The 17,404-nt window shown below is 38.4% G+C and overlaps 1 protein-coding gene across 4 annotated transcripts in view; it reads left to right on the top strand.

The window, feature by feature from the left end:
- phf14 (PHD finger protein 14) overlaps positions 1-17,404 on the top strand; it is a 229,117-nt gene that overhangs the window by 106,689 nt on the left and 105,024 nt on the right. For all 4 annotated transcript variants that reach the window (XR_011961314.1, XM_072575405.1, XM_072575406.1 and 1 more), the window contains exons 9-13: positions 4,808-5,078; positions 5,493-5,599; positions 9,623-9,718; positions 11,190-11,293; positions 13,288-13,419. Coding sequence is in view for 3 of the 4 variants with exons in the window: in XM_072575405.1 (XP_072431506.1) it covers positions 4,808-5,078; positions 5,493-5,599; positions 9,623-9,718; positions 11,190-11,293; positions 13,288-13,419 (710 nt within the window). In the remaining variant the exon portion in view is untranslated. The remainder of the gene's footprint in view (positions 1-4,807; positions 5,079-5,492; positions 5,600-9,622; positions 9,719-11,189; positions 11,294-13,287; positions 13,420-17,404) is intronic.

Here is a 17,404-nt window from a genome sequence, read left to right as displayed (position 1 = left end):
CAAATGGAATATGATATGGGGAAATGTGACATTATACAATTTGACAGGATGAATAGAGTAGCTGAATATAATCGAAAAGCAGAAATACTACCGAAAACTACAAAATCAGAAGTATAGAAGAGGCCAAGCCCATAAATCACTAGTATCCAAATTCAGCAGATAATGAGGGCAAATGTAGTGTTGGTCTTGTTTCAAAAGGATTGGAATATAAATTCAATCCCACCATCCAGCAACTGTCTGTGTGGAGCTTGAATTGTATTAGCTTTATTGTCACATATACTGAGTGAGTATAATGAAAAGTTTATATGTCTCCACTTACACTGCCATGTTAGGTACAAAAGTACCGAGGACAGCTTCTTTAATTAGAAGATTTTAGAAAATAGAGAAATAAAATGTTCAGTGTTGCAGAAATCAAAGTTCAAAACACCACTCTTCCAACCCAGTCCGCACCAGGCCCTGACTCCCAGACTACGCTGGGCTTTATGTTGAGAATCATGAGGCTGGGAGATTGCTTCAGACTGTCATGCTGGATCGAGAGGACACCACGCAGGAGGTCGCCATGCCAGGCTGGCAGGCTGCTACGGGAGATCACTGTGCCATCCTGGACAGTCACCATGCCAAGAGGCCACCACGCTAGGCCAAGTCATTGCCAGTTGCTGGAGCCCAGGAATCATCGTCGGAGGCCAGGAGAGGAGAAAAAATCACTAAGAGGATAAGAAAGAGAAGAGTGGGCAGAGTGGATGAGCTCTAGCTCGAGTGCCCCACTGCACATTATCCTCACGTCTATGTGGGTTTTCTTCCAGGTGATCCAGTTTCCTCACACAGTCCAAAGATATGCACCAAAGGTGGATAGACCATGCTAAATTAACCATAGTGTGCATAGATGTCAGCATTAGGTGGATTAGTCTTGGAAATTCAGGGTTATAGGGATAGGGTAGGAAGATGGCTCTGGTTGGGATGCTATTCTGAGGTCAATGTGGGCCAATTGGCCTGCTTCTACACTACCGATTCTATGGTAAATGTGGGGAGGTTTTGCTGAAAATATACATGGCATTATTCTCTCAACAGCTGGAATATTGTGAACACTTTTGGGCCCCTTATGCAAACAAAGGTATACTGGCATTGGAGGCAGTCCAGAGAACATTCACTAGGTGAGGTATGGAGGGATTATTTTGCAAGGAGAAGTTGAGTAAAACCATAAGAAATAAGAACAGGAATTGGCTGTTCAGCTCCTTGAGCCTGCTGTGCCGTTCAGTCAGATCGTGGCTGATTTGACATTCCTTGCAGCCACTTTCTTACACTTTGTCCAAAAACTTTGATCCCTCTACTAATCAAGGATATATCTATCTTTCTCAGAAGGACTTTGACCCCACAACTGTGTGTAACAATCCGTTCTCAAGGCTCTCAACTGTCTGATAGAAGAAATTTTTCCTCACCTCAGTCATAAATTGCTGCTTGCTAATTTGGAGACAATGCCCTCTGGTCCTGGACTCACCCATCAGGTGAAACTTCTCAGCGTTGACCCTGTCAAGCATCTTAATTACCCTATATATTTCAGTGTTCTAAATTCTGAGTAGAGTCTGAACCTGTTCAAGTTTTTAAATAGATTGGGAATGCACCTGTTAGAATATAGGAGTCTTCGCAATCTTTTTGAAACATACAAGATTCTAAGGGGACTTGATGGAACTAGCATTGGAAGGATTGTTTCCTGTTGTAGGAAAATCAAGGTCCACAGGGTGTAATCACAGAATAAGGATTGATGTATTTAAGATGGAGATGAGGAGGAACTTCTTTGGAGGGTAGTGAATCTATGGAATTCTTTTTTGCCGAGGGCTGATGCGTCTGAGTCATTAAGTGTATTCAAGGCTGAGATAGACAGATATTTAATCAGTTCGGGAATCAAAGATCAGGGCAAAATAGCAGGAAAGTGGTGGTAAGGATTATCAGATCAGTTATGATCCCATTGAATGGCAGAACAGACTAAATGGGCTGAATCACCTACTTCCGGTCTTATTTCTTATGGTCTGTAGTCTTAAAACTAGGCATCTTACTCCTTGTTAAGGTTGGTGGCTGATACCCAGTTACCTTCTTTCAGCTTCCAAGCTAAAGTTGGAAGTTATTTGTCACAAAGTATGCGAAGACTGATGTAGATTTCTTTATTGAGCTGCAAATTCTTCAAATTTTCTAGTCCCTTTTTTTAATGAAAGCCAAATTGAGTGAGAGATCAACCTGAATTAATTGCAGCAAACAATAAAGTTAGTATTTGTTTTGATTAACATGTAGGCATATCTGACTAACAGTCAAGAACAATATTATATGCTAACAAAGTGCTGAACTTCAAAGTATTTTATGTACAATTTACTCATTCTAATTCACCGTAATCTGTCAGAAATTACAAAATTAAATATCATGCGGTAAACTTAGGTTGTCACAGGGCTTTTGAAAGATGCTTTTTGGGAAGAAAGGTGGGGGAATGTAGGACTACATTCAGTGGAATTTAGACAAATGGGGGTGGGGGGTGGGGGGTGGTGAGAGGGGAACCTAAAATTCTAACAACATTAAAGTATAAACACAGGAAAGATATTCCTGATGTCTAGTGTGCCTAGAACTTGCGGTCACAGTGTAAAGCTATGGGATGGACCATTTAGGACTAAGATGAGGAGAAATTTCTTTACCCAGAGTGGTAAGCTTGAGAAAATCTCTGCTACAGACAGCGATTGAAGCAAAAACTTGCATGCTTTCAAAAAGGAGTTATATATAGTTAGGGATAAAGGGATCACAGGATATGGGGAGAAAGTGGAACTAGGGTACTAAGTTAGGTTCGAGAGTGTTGTGCTGGAAAAGTACAGCAGGTCAGGCAGCATCTGAGGAGCAGGAAAATGAGCATTTTGGCCAAAAGCCCTTCGGGATGATCAGCCATGATTATATTTGATGGCAGAGCAAGTTCAAAGGACTACTCCTATTTTCCATGTTTCCATGAAAGTCTGACTAACTTTCTGATCATTAGTTCTTGAGCAATGTTGAGAAATGATATATCATGCTGTGATTGAAGGGAAAGGCAAATAAACTTTGCCAAATAAGAAAATAATGGTTTTGAAAGAACAATAAAATGGAAAAAGTATGCCTAAGTTTCTAAGCTGTTTTCTCAAAAAGCTATAAAGTTGTGCTTTGTTTTATGCAGTGGTTAATAAGTATACATTACACTGAGTCTGTATTAATTTAATCCTTAAAAGTTGATCAGTTTAATTTCTAATAAGTTAACACTTAGATGGGCAAGTCGCTCAGAAAAGCTTATAATCAGCAAAAATACAATCTTATTTTTAACGTAATTAAACATCCTAACCTGCTTAACAGAAGTGAGTCAGACAAGGTATTATATGACAGATAAAAGTTTGGTTGACAGCAGTATTTTAAAGGACAAGACAGAGGTGGACAAAATTTAAAAAGGGAATTCCAAAGCTGCTGGCTTGCTAATTAAGAAATGATTGACAATATTGTGTTGGTTAAAATTTAAAGTGTGCAGAGACCCAAATTGGATGAGTGAAGTGGTTTGTAGAGTTGAAGGAGGTTAAAAGGTAGTGGATGTGAGCCTATGGAAGTGTTTGGGAAAAGAATGAAAACCTTGCAGTTGTTTAACATGGGACACTGGAGCATTGGTTGAATTTGACTTGGTCTGTTAGGATTTGCAGAAGAGTTAGATAGACAGAGATGGGCTTTTAGGTGAGGTGAGAAGGGGTTTTGCCCTTGGGTAATAGAATGATGAAAAGTGGGAAACATATCTGAACACTTATTTCAGTTTTCTGACAAAATGTCTGAGATCCCCACACTGGATCGATCAGACTGTTGGCTTCATTGACCATTTAGGGCATCCTTGGTAAAGGTGAATGTGTGGTTGAGCAGATGTGTGGTTGCAGTTAGACAGCAGGGATTTTGATAGTATAGTTGTAAGTGAATTGTAAGGTTTTTTTCCCAAGACTGCTCTCAGAAGAAAGTAATTTTGACAGAGACAGAGAACTGAGTTGTACAAAGGAAGTGACACAATAGGAATAGAAAGACCAGAAAAGATTACCAGTAAAAAGCAGTGTCTTTGAACATGGCGTAGGTGGTTTAAATGGAAGGGAAGATAAAGTGACGCTAGCAGGACAATAAATTAAGAAAGCATGATAAGTTAAGATGGAGATTGAAAGCACCGTGGATGAGTAGTTGCTAAGTGCAAAGGCTAAGTAAGAAAATCAGTGAAGATATTTTTAAGAGAATATAGGAATGATATTTGGATGCATGATAGAGAATGACGGTTTTGAGAGAGATGAGATAAATGGATCAAGTTTAAAAGGCTGAATAGAATAGACGTTACAAAATAAATTACCAGGAGGAAGTGAGGACTGCAGATGCTGGAGATCAGAGTTGAAGAGTGTGGTGCTGGAAAAGCACAGCTGGTCAGGGAGCATCCAAGGAGTAGGAGAGTCAAAGTTTCAAGCATAAGCTCTTCATCAGGAATGGAAATTACCAGTTAAACAGTGTGCATGGGGGAAAGAAATTAGCACTGAAGGCTGAGCTGCAATCCTTTGTGATTTTCAGATTAAGAAGCATATCTAAGCAGGTGAATTCGTACTTGTTTGCTACTATATTAAATCATTTTGTGAAACTAATTTATAAATATTGAGGAACTTAAAAGTTTGCTTCAAATTTGACTAAAAAGTGTAACCATGAAAAAAATGCCACTGTAACAACTAGTTTCAGTGTAAAACACACTTAAGTGTTGTGTTTAGTATTGTTTATGATATTTAATTGTTTTCTTCATATATAGGCACGTATTACTACAAGACTGCAGCAGTATCGTGCTAAAGTGGAGTTAGCTCGCAGCACCAAACCCAACGCTTGGGTTCCCAGGGAGAAGCTGCCACGGCCACTCACTAGCAGTGCCTCAGTGATACGGAAGCTTATGCGGAAAGCTGAATTGATGGGAATTAGCACAGACATTTTCCCTGTAGACACGCTGGATACCAACTCCAGTGTAGATGGCAGGAGAAAGCACAAACAACCAGCATTGACTGCTGACTTTGTGAATTATTATCTTGGTATGGAAACAAAGAAAAAATTGCAACTGAAAATAATTCTCATATTAAATTCCTGGGGTAAAATTATATATACTAATTTATTTTATGTTGCGACAGACACTTCCCCACTTTGAACAAAATTTGATCTAAATTCGTTGATAATTTGTGGTTGTTTACTACAGATCCAGAATATATTAACAGTCCTTGGATAATGATGATGATGGATGGTGTAGCGGGGTGGGCTTAGATTAGTTCACAGGGCGGTGTAACGTCAAGGGCAGAAAGACCTGTTCTGCGCTTGATTGTTCTATGTTCTCTTAAACTATTCAGCTCCATTTTGATGTTTTGGATACCTGTTAACGGTTGTTAGCTCATGTCTTTGGCGAGCATTTTATTAATTTCCAAGTCTCTCAATTCCAGCTGTTGTTCTTACAGAGAGGAACATGCGCATGATGCAAATACAGGAAAACATTTGTGAACAAAAGAACTTAAAAGATAAACTTCAAAATGAACAGGAATCACTTCATGTAGAATACAATAAGGTATGGTGTTCAAATGATCCATACAGATATTACTGTAACCCTCAGAGGGAATTGTACTATTGTACACACATCAGGAAGATTGGAAGTAAGAGCAAAATTCATAGCAATTTCACTTACATGTTATTTAGAAAAAGAAAATAGTCTTAAAGTCTATTATTTACTGGCAGTTTCTGTATTCAGGGATCCTTTGTAAGAAACAAATGGGGTTAACATTATCCTGAAACTGAACTGGACCACTCTTATACCGTGACTTAAAGAGGCAGCTAAAGGTTAAAATCATGCAACAAATAACCTACCTCCTGAATCCCCAAAATCTTTCCACTATATACAAGTCAGAAGTGTGACAGATTACTCTCCATTCATACTCTCCATGAATGTAGCTCTATCAACACTCAAAAAACTTGACGCCTTCCAGAAGAAAGCAGCCTGCTTACTTAGCGCCACATCAGCAAACTTTCATTCTTTGCACCACTGACACTCAGTAGTAACAACGTGTACCATTTACAAGATGTACTGGAGGAATTCACGAAGGTTCCTCACACAGCATTTTTGAAACCCAAGACCACTACCAGCTAGAAGGACAAGGGCACGAGATTCATGGAAACAGTAACCACTTGCAAACAACTCTTCATTCTAACTTCAAGTTTCTCACAACTCCTTTAGTGCTGCTGTTTCAAAACTCTGGAACTACTCCCTAGTAGCATTGTGAGTGTACCTACACTACATTGACTGCAGCATTTCAAAAAGGCAGCTCACCACCACCATCTCCAAGGCAATTAGGGATGGTATATAAATGCTGGCCCAGCCATGAAGCCCACTTCCTCGAAATTTTTTTAAAATTACCATGCAGTAAAATTTCTTATGGGGTGAAATGTGAAGGTAGAGGTGTGGAACATGATGCACAGGAAAGCGTCATTGATGCATTGATGTTTAAAATTGAGATCTGAATGACATTTATTTGCAGTTAGTTTGATGAGTTAAACTTTTGCACTGAAATCATTTTGTTTTCTAATCCTTTCTTCACATTGATTTAAATCCATGAATGTGTACTACAATCCTTCAAATTAATATTTATATTGATGAAACAATGGAAGAAAATACAACATGGATGTCACTATAAGTTTGTGCATCTTCCAGCTGTAAATTTTGTACCTCTTCATATAGCCTGTAATTAATTTGAAAGATCAGCTATCATATTACTTGTTGCATAATACCATCATAAGACTATGTTGCTAAAAGCATGATAAAGACAGATCAAGAAAGGCAAAGGAACAGGAGACAGTTTGAATCTTTTAATGCTGTTTTTAGTAGAGAGCTGTCAGTAAGCAAAGCTGAGATAGACAGGTAGTTATCGGTAAGGGATTCAAGGGTTATAAAGGCAAAGGCAGGAAAGCCGAGTTGACGATTATAAGATCAACCATGATTTCATTGAATGATGGAGGAGATATGATGGACTGAATGGCCTACTCCTGTGTCTTATGGTCACTATCCAGCCCAACATGTATTTGAATAAACTGCGTCCACAACAGTGTTAAGTTGTGTTAACTTTTTACACTAATTTTCTCCATTTGATCTTGGAAATATCACAGCTGTGACATTCAGGTGATAGGTAGTTTGTTGGAGTTTATTGGAAGTCATACATCACTTCACATCAGCTCATGGATATTTTATGCAAAGATTGTATTTACTGTTTGTTAGTAGAATATGAATATTTGAGAAAGTTATCTGTAAATTTACATTATGCAGTTGCATTTTTGCATTTAATTCTGAAAATTGAAGAAACAATGATGTATAATAACAATATCGTATTTTTGGTACAACCTGCTGGATTGTTCAATAATTTTTATAAACTGGATGAAATCCTCTTCAATAGAAATGCTTACTTTCATTTTGTAGTACAATACAAACCTACACAAAAACATGTGAAGTAAGTTCTTCAATTTAAGTTCTGGATTCTGATATCATGACTATGCACATGATCTTTTGGGATTTCTTCTACATGAATATTCCTTTAAATGAATATATTGTTGATGGAAATGTTTCTGCCCCTCAAGATATCCTCCCCATTCTCCATCTGCCCTGGGAGACATTAAAATGGTGTTTTATGCAAAATTGTGTACAATGTTTCAGAAATTTATATTAAATACTCAATTCACGCTTGGTTGTTTACATAACAGTTGCAGGGTTAACTAATATCAAGAGTACAATGATTTATTTTAATTGGCTGAGTTGTTTTAATAACAATTATAATTCCTTCATAACTTTTTAAAACATTTATGTGATTTTTTGCAAAATTATTTTAAAAAGCTTGTTACAACCAGTTGCATTGAAGGTATGGCTTTGAATATGGAGAATGAAATTAGAATCGAGCTGTTAAGTTGACCTAACTTTGAAAACATGAATATACTCAAAATAAATAGTACTTTGAAACAAACCCGATAATCATGATTCTTTATCCCTGCCTAATCTGTAATTTTTTTGTCTGTATGACGGAACATGTCTGTTCTAGTTGTGACTAGATACTTTAGTGCTAAATAGCACACAAACATAAAGTTGCATAAGTTCAGTACTTTGTGATGTCACTCTACAATTATTTAAAATTGCCCAGTGTCCTTTGGTGTCAATAATTTATTAATAGACAAGCTAAATCAATTATTTAGTGCTTCACAAGATTATTTTCAGTGCTGAAAAGTTTGAATATTTTTCATGGGACTTTTGAAATCAAATGGCTTCATGTTAGTTGTTGATCTTAAAATTTGACACATTTTTAAGAAATACAAAATCAGAAGGGTCACCAAGCTGATGACACACAAGCCAGAGGTATACAGTATAGAAAGAGGCCCTTCAACCCGACTTGTCCAGACCAACCAGGTTTCTTAAACTGAACTAGTTCCATTTGCCTGTGTTTGTCCTATATCCCTCTAAACCTTTCCTATCCATGTCCCTGGTCAAATATCTTGTAAGTATTGTAATAGTACCTGCCTGTACTACTTCCTTTGGCAGCTTGTTTCATATATACACACCACCCTTTGTGTGGAAAAAATTGACCCTCAAGTCCCTTTTAAATCTTTTCCCTTTAAATTTAAACCCATGCCTGCTAGTTTTAGACTCCACTACCATGGGGAAAAAGACCTTGGCTATTCATCTTGATGGTACAGTGGTTAACATTGCTGCCTCACAGCACCAGATTCAATTCCAGCCTCGGATGAATATGGAGTTTGCACGTTCTCCCCATGTCTGAGTTTCCTCCAGATGCTCTGGTTTCCACCAGCAATCCAGAAATGTGCAGATTAGGTGAATTGGCCATGCTAAATTGCCCATAGTGTCCAGTGATGTGTAGGTTAGTTGGATTAGCCATGGTTATTCTGAGGTTCAGGGATAATGTAGGGTATTTGGATGGGATGCTCTTCAAATGATTGGTGTGGACTCGATGGGCCGAATGACCTGTTTCCACATCGTAGGGATTCTGTGATTTTATGACCAGTGAGATTTTTCTTATGCAAATTGAATTCATGGGCAATTTCTATTTTCTACCATGTTACTAGGAGTATATCTAGATTTAAACTTTGTCATTGGTTAAACCAGTCCTCAAGACATTACTGAGAACAGTACATCGATGTTACTCTGTGGTAGGGTAGAATTGAGTTCATTGTCATCATTCTTGACTTTGCCCCAAACGAAATTTGTCCAAGATGCATGTCAGTATGGTATAGAATTTCATTGTAGTCTCCTAATGTAAACTTCATTGCTGTTCTTGCATCAATTGCACGTTGTCCTCTCCATCAGTAAATTTGTTTCTTCCCCCCCCTTCCATTCTACTGCTGACCCTTGCGTGCATTTACAGTTTCTTCATATTAAACAGATTGTCTGTGATTACTGCCTTCCAAGGCATTGTAAACTTGTAAGTTTAGAGTGCCTCCTATAGTCAGCAAAACAAACAAAATGACCTCGAAAGTAGTTTTTTTTTGTTTTAATATTTTACTATTTATCTTCATTGCTCATGTACATTTCCCTGTTATCCAGTTGTTTGAATCTCTAGAAAACCTGAGAAATATGAATGGAAAACTGCGTCGAGAAGGTCAAACACTATGGAGTACACTCAGCAACATTGTTGGACAGGTTAGTAGGTGCAATATGCTGAGTGGCTGTTTTTAACCTATATAGCACCCCACGATTTAGTGACTGTAAAAATTCTATTTGATCAAACAGTACTCTGAGGGTTATGAATTCTGGTTGAATCAAGCTTGCAGCCATCCACCTGCAAGATTCTTTTGATTTTGTTTTGAAGTTATAATAGCTATCTTGTTTGGAGAATATAATTATTTCTTTGGATTTGGAGTAATTGATAGACCTAGCTCTTCCAACCAACCCACTGCGTTTCATTTCTCAATTGTATAGTATGTAAAGTTAAACGGTACTTAGAAGCTAAATATAGATCTAATAAGTTTTCCCATCTTGTTTTGATTAATGCAGAGAGCTTCTGGATAAAATGAATATTGATTGAATTCTGCTTGGCATGTTTATTAGTGATAGACAGTTGTGCCTTAATATAAGTTATAATTTGGTAGAATGATATATGCAGAATCAAGTGATTTGGTGAGAGGTATCTTTTCTTTACATAGCTTCCAGTTAGTGAAATGACTTCTAGGGGGGTGAGTGAGCTAGTTAACGTTATCAGTGCATGCATAATCTATAAATAAATTAAAATTAAATGTAAATGTCTATGCAGAACAGATAAATCAGAGATAATTAAAATTTACAGCTCTTTGACATGAATCTGTTATCTGCTGGATATTTTTGAAGGGTGGTTTCATTTACTGAGGTTGAGGCACAGCGGTCAATGAGAACAGTGCATGTATAGTTACTCTTATATCGATGCGAACAATGGCACTGCATTGCTTTGTGAAACTGAAAACCTAATGTAATTGGATACCATTTGTGATGCTTATAATATGTTTTGCCTATCAACTACTAAATCTTAGCTTTGTTGCAATATGCCAAATCAGAAAATAGGAAAGTATAATTGGCAACAAGATTTTCTAATACATTTCCAACTCCATGCAGTAAAACTGGCAGTGGCAGGATTCATTTACGCAGCTTGCATGACACATTTTTCCAGTTGGCTGAACAGACGCAGGCCCACAGGGCCACTGTGAAATGACTTTGATAGATGGTTCCTGTCTGGGAAGCAGGAATTCTGCAGATTAGTGAAAACCCAAAGAGAATCTTGTCTGCTTTGTAGGGAGCTTGTTCCAATAAGATAATTTTTCTAATTAACCTATGGAACACCGAAGCATTTGGATGATATGGAAAACAAACTGCTTCTTTTGTCAAAGGTAGCATTTTTCACAACATAAAGTAACGTGTTCCTGCATGTCACTTTCAAACATTGTGCAAATCACTATTCTGTAAAGCCTTTTAAAGTTAATTTTATGTAAACTGTTGTTTCAAAATTGATTTAAAACTGCTATGCTCTCCAGAAGTGCTTTTCAAACTATATTGCATGGGAGAGTAGTAAGCTTTCTGCTGCAATGCTCAGTTTTTCATTATATACTAATTGCCCTCTTGTTCTATATTCTGTTTTTTAAAGAAATTGAATTTCCCTGTGATCTTACGTACACCCAAGGAACGACGACCAAGTAAGAAAGATGGGGGAGCATTGAAATCAGTAGCACCTCCAGCTGTACTGTACAGGTGATAAAATAGTTAATGAGTACATTATATAAGTCTGTCCAGTTTATTCAGTTAGTTATAGTAATTCTGTATGTCAGGAGAATAGTCACTTTTATTTGATTTTTTATCAAAATATTTTAAAATATGTGTAATTGTGGCTACCCTTCTGATGTGAGTGCCTTTCTTGTCCTCTGAATATTGGTAGTGGTGTGCTGTTAATATGATGAAACAACTATGAATGCAGCTAATTTATGTTGAACTCTCTTGGGTTTTTCTTTATGTTTTTACTTTAAATGTTTTTTTTAACCATCCTGATTACACAGGTAAGGTGGAGACACTTGCCCAATTGCTGCCAAAAGTACTCTGGTATCCATTTGAGAAGTGTATAGTGACATCCCTCTTCTACCTAAGCTTGTGATTTCAAATAAACCTGTTGGACTATAACCTGGTGTCATGTGACTTCTGAAATCCAACTAGCACCTGCATATCATTACTTAGGTCCCAAAGCTGTTCTTGCTTGAGTGGCAAATTTTTTAAATTTATTTGTGGGCCGAGGGTGTTACTGGCTCAGCCAACATTTATTGCCTCTTCTTAACTGATCAGAGTACAGTTAACCACATTGCTGTGGTTCTGGAGTCACATGTAGGCCAGACCAGATAAGGACAGCAGTTATCTTACCTAAGGGACACAATTGAACTAGACGGGTTTTTAACAATAGTCAACAATGGTTTTCATTAGATTCCTAATTTTTTAAGTTACTAAATTCTGGTCGGATTTGACCTCGAGTGCCCAGAACATTACCTGGGTCTCTAGACTAACAGTCTAGTGATAATACTACTATGTCACCACCTCCTCTGTATTAGGCAGTTAATTTCTCAAACAGAGGTCCTAACCTCAGGGGGCTGGTGTAGTGGTTAAGTTACTGGACTAGTAGTTCTGAACCAAAGGCTAATATGTGGGGCAGATTGGTGGGAGGAAGGGGTAGTCTTTCAAGAAGATGTCTTGCCTTCCTTACTTGATGGCCTACATGTAACTACAGACTCACACTAATGTTGTTCACTCTTAAGGGATCATGAACTAATTTCTCAAAGACTACATGATTTATATTATTCCATTGATGATCCTCTCACCATCAGCTACGTTAAAGGTTATTGTTGACCAGAAACATAATTGGGTAAACCACATAAATCTTATGACCACAAGAGTAGGTTATAATCTGGATGTGCAGCATTGAATAACTCACCTCTTCCAAGCCTTTCCTGAGGTAATAGAATACTTTTTATTTCCTTGGGCGAATATAGCTCCAACAGCGCTCAAGCAACTTGTTACCATCCAGGAAAAAGCAGCACTCTTCTGATGAAAGATCATGACTTTAAACATTAACTCTTCCTTTTTCTCCACAGATGCCCCTAGTCCTGCTGAGTATTTCCAGCATTTCCACCACTATTAAAGCAATTGACTTACTCAACACTCCATCTACAACCCGAAACGTTAATTCTGCCCATCATCACAGCACGGTTGCAATGTATACAATCTGAGAGATATACACTACTGCAGTTTGCTGAGCTTTATTTGACAGTGCACATTCTGCCATCTCAAAAGACAGTGCATGCAAACTGGCCACATTTACTGTCTTGAAATTACTCTATATGTAAGGCACCATCTTGATTTTGAAATAGCTTGCCATTACTCCTTCATTGCTGGCTCATAATATGTAATTCTCTTCCTACTCTCACTGTTGGGACTACTTTCACCACATGTCCTGTAGTGGTTCACTAAGTTGGTTCACCAGAAACGTCTGGAGGAAAGCTGGAATCGGAAAAAACTGATTTTGACAGCAATAGCCAAAGCCTTGAATTATTTTTTTTTAGAAAGTAATGAATTGGCGTTTCTTTTTCCTGATTTCATTATTGTGATCAAATGCGATTTGGTCAGATAGTACTCATGTGACTTCAAAGCATTTTGAATTGAACCAATTTTAGATGATCAATTAATATTTTCTATTTTTTTAACAGCTGTGGGATTTGTAAGAAGAATCATGATCAGCACCTCCTTGTTCTGTGTGACACTTGCAAACTCTACTACCATCTTGGATGCTTGGATCCACCCCTCACTAGGATGCCCAAGAAGACCAAAAACAGTTACTGGTAAGAATCCATCAGTGTAATGAATAATGTTTGGAAGTACATAGAATGTCAGCTGTGACTTAGTTGGTTGCGCTCTTGCCAGTAACTCAGAAGGTCCAGAGTATGATTGTGTCTCTACAGACTTGAAAACAAATGCTGACATTCGGTTGCAGTGTTGAGAGTGTACAGCAGTTTCAGAATGCTGTCTTCTGGGTGAGCTAGTGAAGTTTAATTCATTTAATTTTGTAATCCCTGGTTCACTTTCATGAAGGAAGGTGAAGATGTTTGGTGGCAAAAAAAAAGGATTGAAAGTTTCCATGCTTAGAGTCAATGTATTGTAATGTCATAATAGCCCAAGGCTAAAGGTTTTTAAACATGAAGCCATCTTTGTATATCGATGGCTCACTTTTTCTTAAGGGTGGAGATGTGACAATACTATGGCAGTATTTTGTCCTTTTTTTTGGGCGAGGTTTTGAGTTGTATGTATAGAGCTGCCTTATGCAAGCCAATAGTGTTATCCTTGAGATCCTTGAGTGCTTGTTTTAAAGGTAAACAGTGGAATCATGAATGAGTAGAGTTGGGGTCCCACAGAATCAGGGTTTTAGTTTAGTTTTCAGTATGGGTAGTTCTCATATAATGCCGTACTTGTGTTCCAGTGAAATCTCACTTAACATTGCTTAATTTAAATAATGGGGCCAAAGGGACAAGTGGGGTTGGGGCAGACCAGCAAAAAATATAACTCATGATCACATAAAAATCACCCAAAAGTCTAACACAAAGTATAGCGCAGCCTGAATGAAGGTCGAAATCATATTTATTAACAAAAGTAAATGTAACGCTGTAGATATAAAAAATGTAAGAAAGCTGCTTTGTATATAGTAACTGACACATAAAGCTGCTCTGTTGGCAGCTGATGTTGACACACGTGTAGTACAGGAGAAAGTGAGGACTGCAGATGCTAGAGATCCGAGTCAAGAGTGTGTTGCTGGGAAAGCACAGCAGGTCAGGCAACATCAGAAGCAGGAGGATCGAAGATTTGGGCATAAGTTCTTAATCAGGAAAGTGATGAAGTACAGTACAGCACGAGGACTGGCACGGACATCGTGCATGCACAGAGTGGCGCAAAAGCTTCGGCACAGACTTCGCATGTGCAGAATGGCAAGAAGACTGGTGCTGACATCGCGCATGCGCAGAACAGCGCAGAGACTTTGGCGCGGACATCAGCGCATGCACAGAACGAAGTTCGCAAATCAATCCCCACTGGAATCATTCTATTGCCAATGGGGGGTAAACGTCCTCAAAAATACAATTTCATAATTCTTCAGCGACATTATAGCCAAATCACACAGCCGAAACACGCGTTATCCCAGAACTGTTTTAATTGTTGGGGTTTTGAAGTTGGTTATGGAATATGTTACATCTATTTTGGGTATGGCTCAGTAGCTTAGGTTCCCTCTCTCTGCCGGAATCCCATGTGAGGCAATCTATTTTACTGATCTTGCCTTTACTGAGGGTATGTTTGTGGAATGTTACTATATTGTTGCTGTTTAGTAGTTTTTATTCTGCTAAATTATCACAAAGAGATAAAGTTGCATCAATTCTTCTTTCTTTTCTTTGTATTTTAACTGTAGAATAAGAATAAAGTGTGTTTCGCTTAAAGCTGAGTAGTGTATCCAAGCAAATTACATCTGGAACACAGCACCATACACTTACCTTTAAATAAGATAAAAGTTAAGATCTAAGCTATCTCTGTGATATATTTAAAGGGGTATGCTCTGGTCCATAACATAACAACTTTAAATCTATTTGTCCTAGTCACTGACACCATTGTTAAGGGAATAGGTTGTTGGCATTCAAACTATAAAGACTGCTCAGAGCTTTGTATATCTCAATCAAACTGCATGCAATATACACATTGTAACCTAACTAATGATTTATCTAGCCCTGGGGCTTAATCTCTAAAGGCCATAAGATAAATGAGCAGAATTGTTCCATTCAGCCTATTGAGTCTGCTCTGCCATTGATCATGACTGATATGTTTCTCAATCCTATTCTCCCACCTTCTCTCTGTAACTCTTGATCCTTTTAATGCCTTTGCTAATAAAGCAAAATGTTCACGTGGTATCTTAACTATCTTGTTAGCAACACTCGCGATGCTTGACAATCCAGGACAAAGCAGCCTGTTTGATTGGCACCATATCTACAAGTATTAACTCTCTTCCCCCACCAATACTCAGTGGAAGAATACAAGATGCAGGGGAGAATTTCATCCAGGCTTCTTAGTAAGCACTTTCCAAACCCATCACCATTACGATCTAGAAAGACAAGGATACCAGCCCAATGGGAATGCAACCCCCTGTAAATATCCCTCCAAGCTACTCTGTGTCCAGACTCTGAAATTTCATGCTGTTACTTGAGTGTCATCTGGTCAAAATCTTGGAATTTCCTCCCTGATGATATTGTGAGTCTACCCACAAGAGACTGCTGTGGTTCAAGGTGGCAGGTCACCACCACCTTTTCAAGGATAACAAGTGTCAAGCAATGAATGCTCACATTCTGTGAATGAATTTTCACAAAAAATTCCAGGTATCAGTGGGACAAGCACTCCCAAGGCCTCTCCCTTCCTCTATACGTCTAAGTATCCTTTTATTTATTATTATTTCTTTGCCTTGTTTGAGCACCTCAAATGTATCACCTCGCAAATCTGTTTGTTGAATTCCATTCGCCGCTTCTTTGCCCACCTGATTGATCTATTGATATTTTCCTGCAGTTTACAGTTTCTGTTCTCACAATCACCAATGTGGCCAGTTTTTGTGGTGTTTTGTAAATTTTTTGATCATGCTCCCTACTCTCAAGTCCAAATCTAATTTATTCAAAAAAATAGCAGAGGGACCTGATACTGAAACCAATGGAACCTCATAGGAAACAGCCTTTCAGTTGTGAAAACACCTGTGGCTGTTGGTCGTTATTCCTTGTTTCTTCTGCTGAAATAATTTTGTATGTAGCTTGCTTTGTTTCCGTGAAATCAATGGGTTTTTATTTTATGACCAGTCTGCATGTGGGATTTTGTCAAAACTCAGTACTGAAATTCAGATCACAGAAATGAGTTTTCAGTATACAACTATCTTTTTGAATTGTTGGCAGCAACCTGTTCCTGGTAAACACCACTTGTATCGCAACTGTAGTGTAGCAGCGTGAAACAGCAAGTTTTACCTGATGTGTATAAATTTTCAGCGCTGGTTTGGTATCAAATACGTAGCCCATCCGTTCCAAAGAAAGGGGGATTGTATAAATCAACATATTAGATTAGATTACTTACAGTGTGGAAACAGGCCCTTCGGCCCAACACACCGCCCCGCCGAAGCGTAACCCACCCATACCCCTACCCCTACATCTACATTTACATCTACCTCTACCCCTTACCTAACACTACGGGCAATTTAGCATAGCCAATTCACCTGACCTGCACATTTTTGCACTGTGGGAGGAAACCGGAGCACCCGGAGGAAACCCACGCAGGCACGGGGAGAACATGCAAACTCCACACAGTCAGTCGCCTGAGGCGGGAATTGAACCCGGGTCTCCGGCGCTGTGAGGCAGCAGTGCTAACCACTGTGCCACCGTGCCGCCCATATTTCTGCATTTTGCAAATGCATGATCCTGACTACAGATGGCTTTGCTATAATGCATGTTTCTTCAATGTGAATTGGCTATAACGCAATTGAAGAATTTGAACCATTATTTTTAGAATACAAACTTTCCTTACATGTATAGGCTATAACATGATTTTGGTCCCATTGATTTAAATGGTGCTGCTATTATGCAATTTTCTTATAACACGGCATTACATGGGAACAGAGCTATCGCGTTATATCAGAGCAGACTGTATGTCCAACCAGCCTGTGCTTGTAAAACACACAACATAGTATCCAACATTAGATGTGATTCTGCAGTCGTGCAGTATTTGCTGGATAATCCTGAGGGGGTGCAAACAATTGCACACTGA

This window comes from Chiloscyllium punctatum, chromosome 8, assembly GCF_047496795.1.
Source record: "Chiloscyllium punctatum isolate Juve2018m chromosome 8, sChiPun1.3, whole genome shotgun sequence".
NCBI lineage: Eukaryota > Metazoa > Chordata > Chondrichthyes > Orectolobiformes > Hemiscylliidae > Chiloscyllium > Chiloscyllium punctatum.
This window is presented reverse-complemented; position numbering and strand designations above follow the sequence as displayed.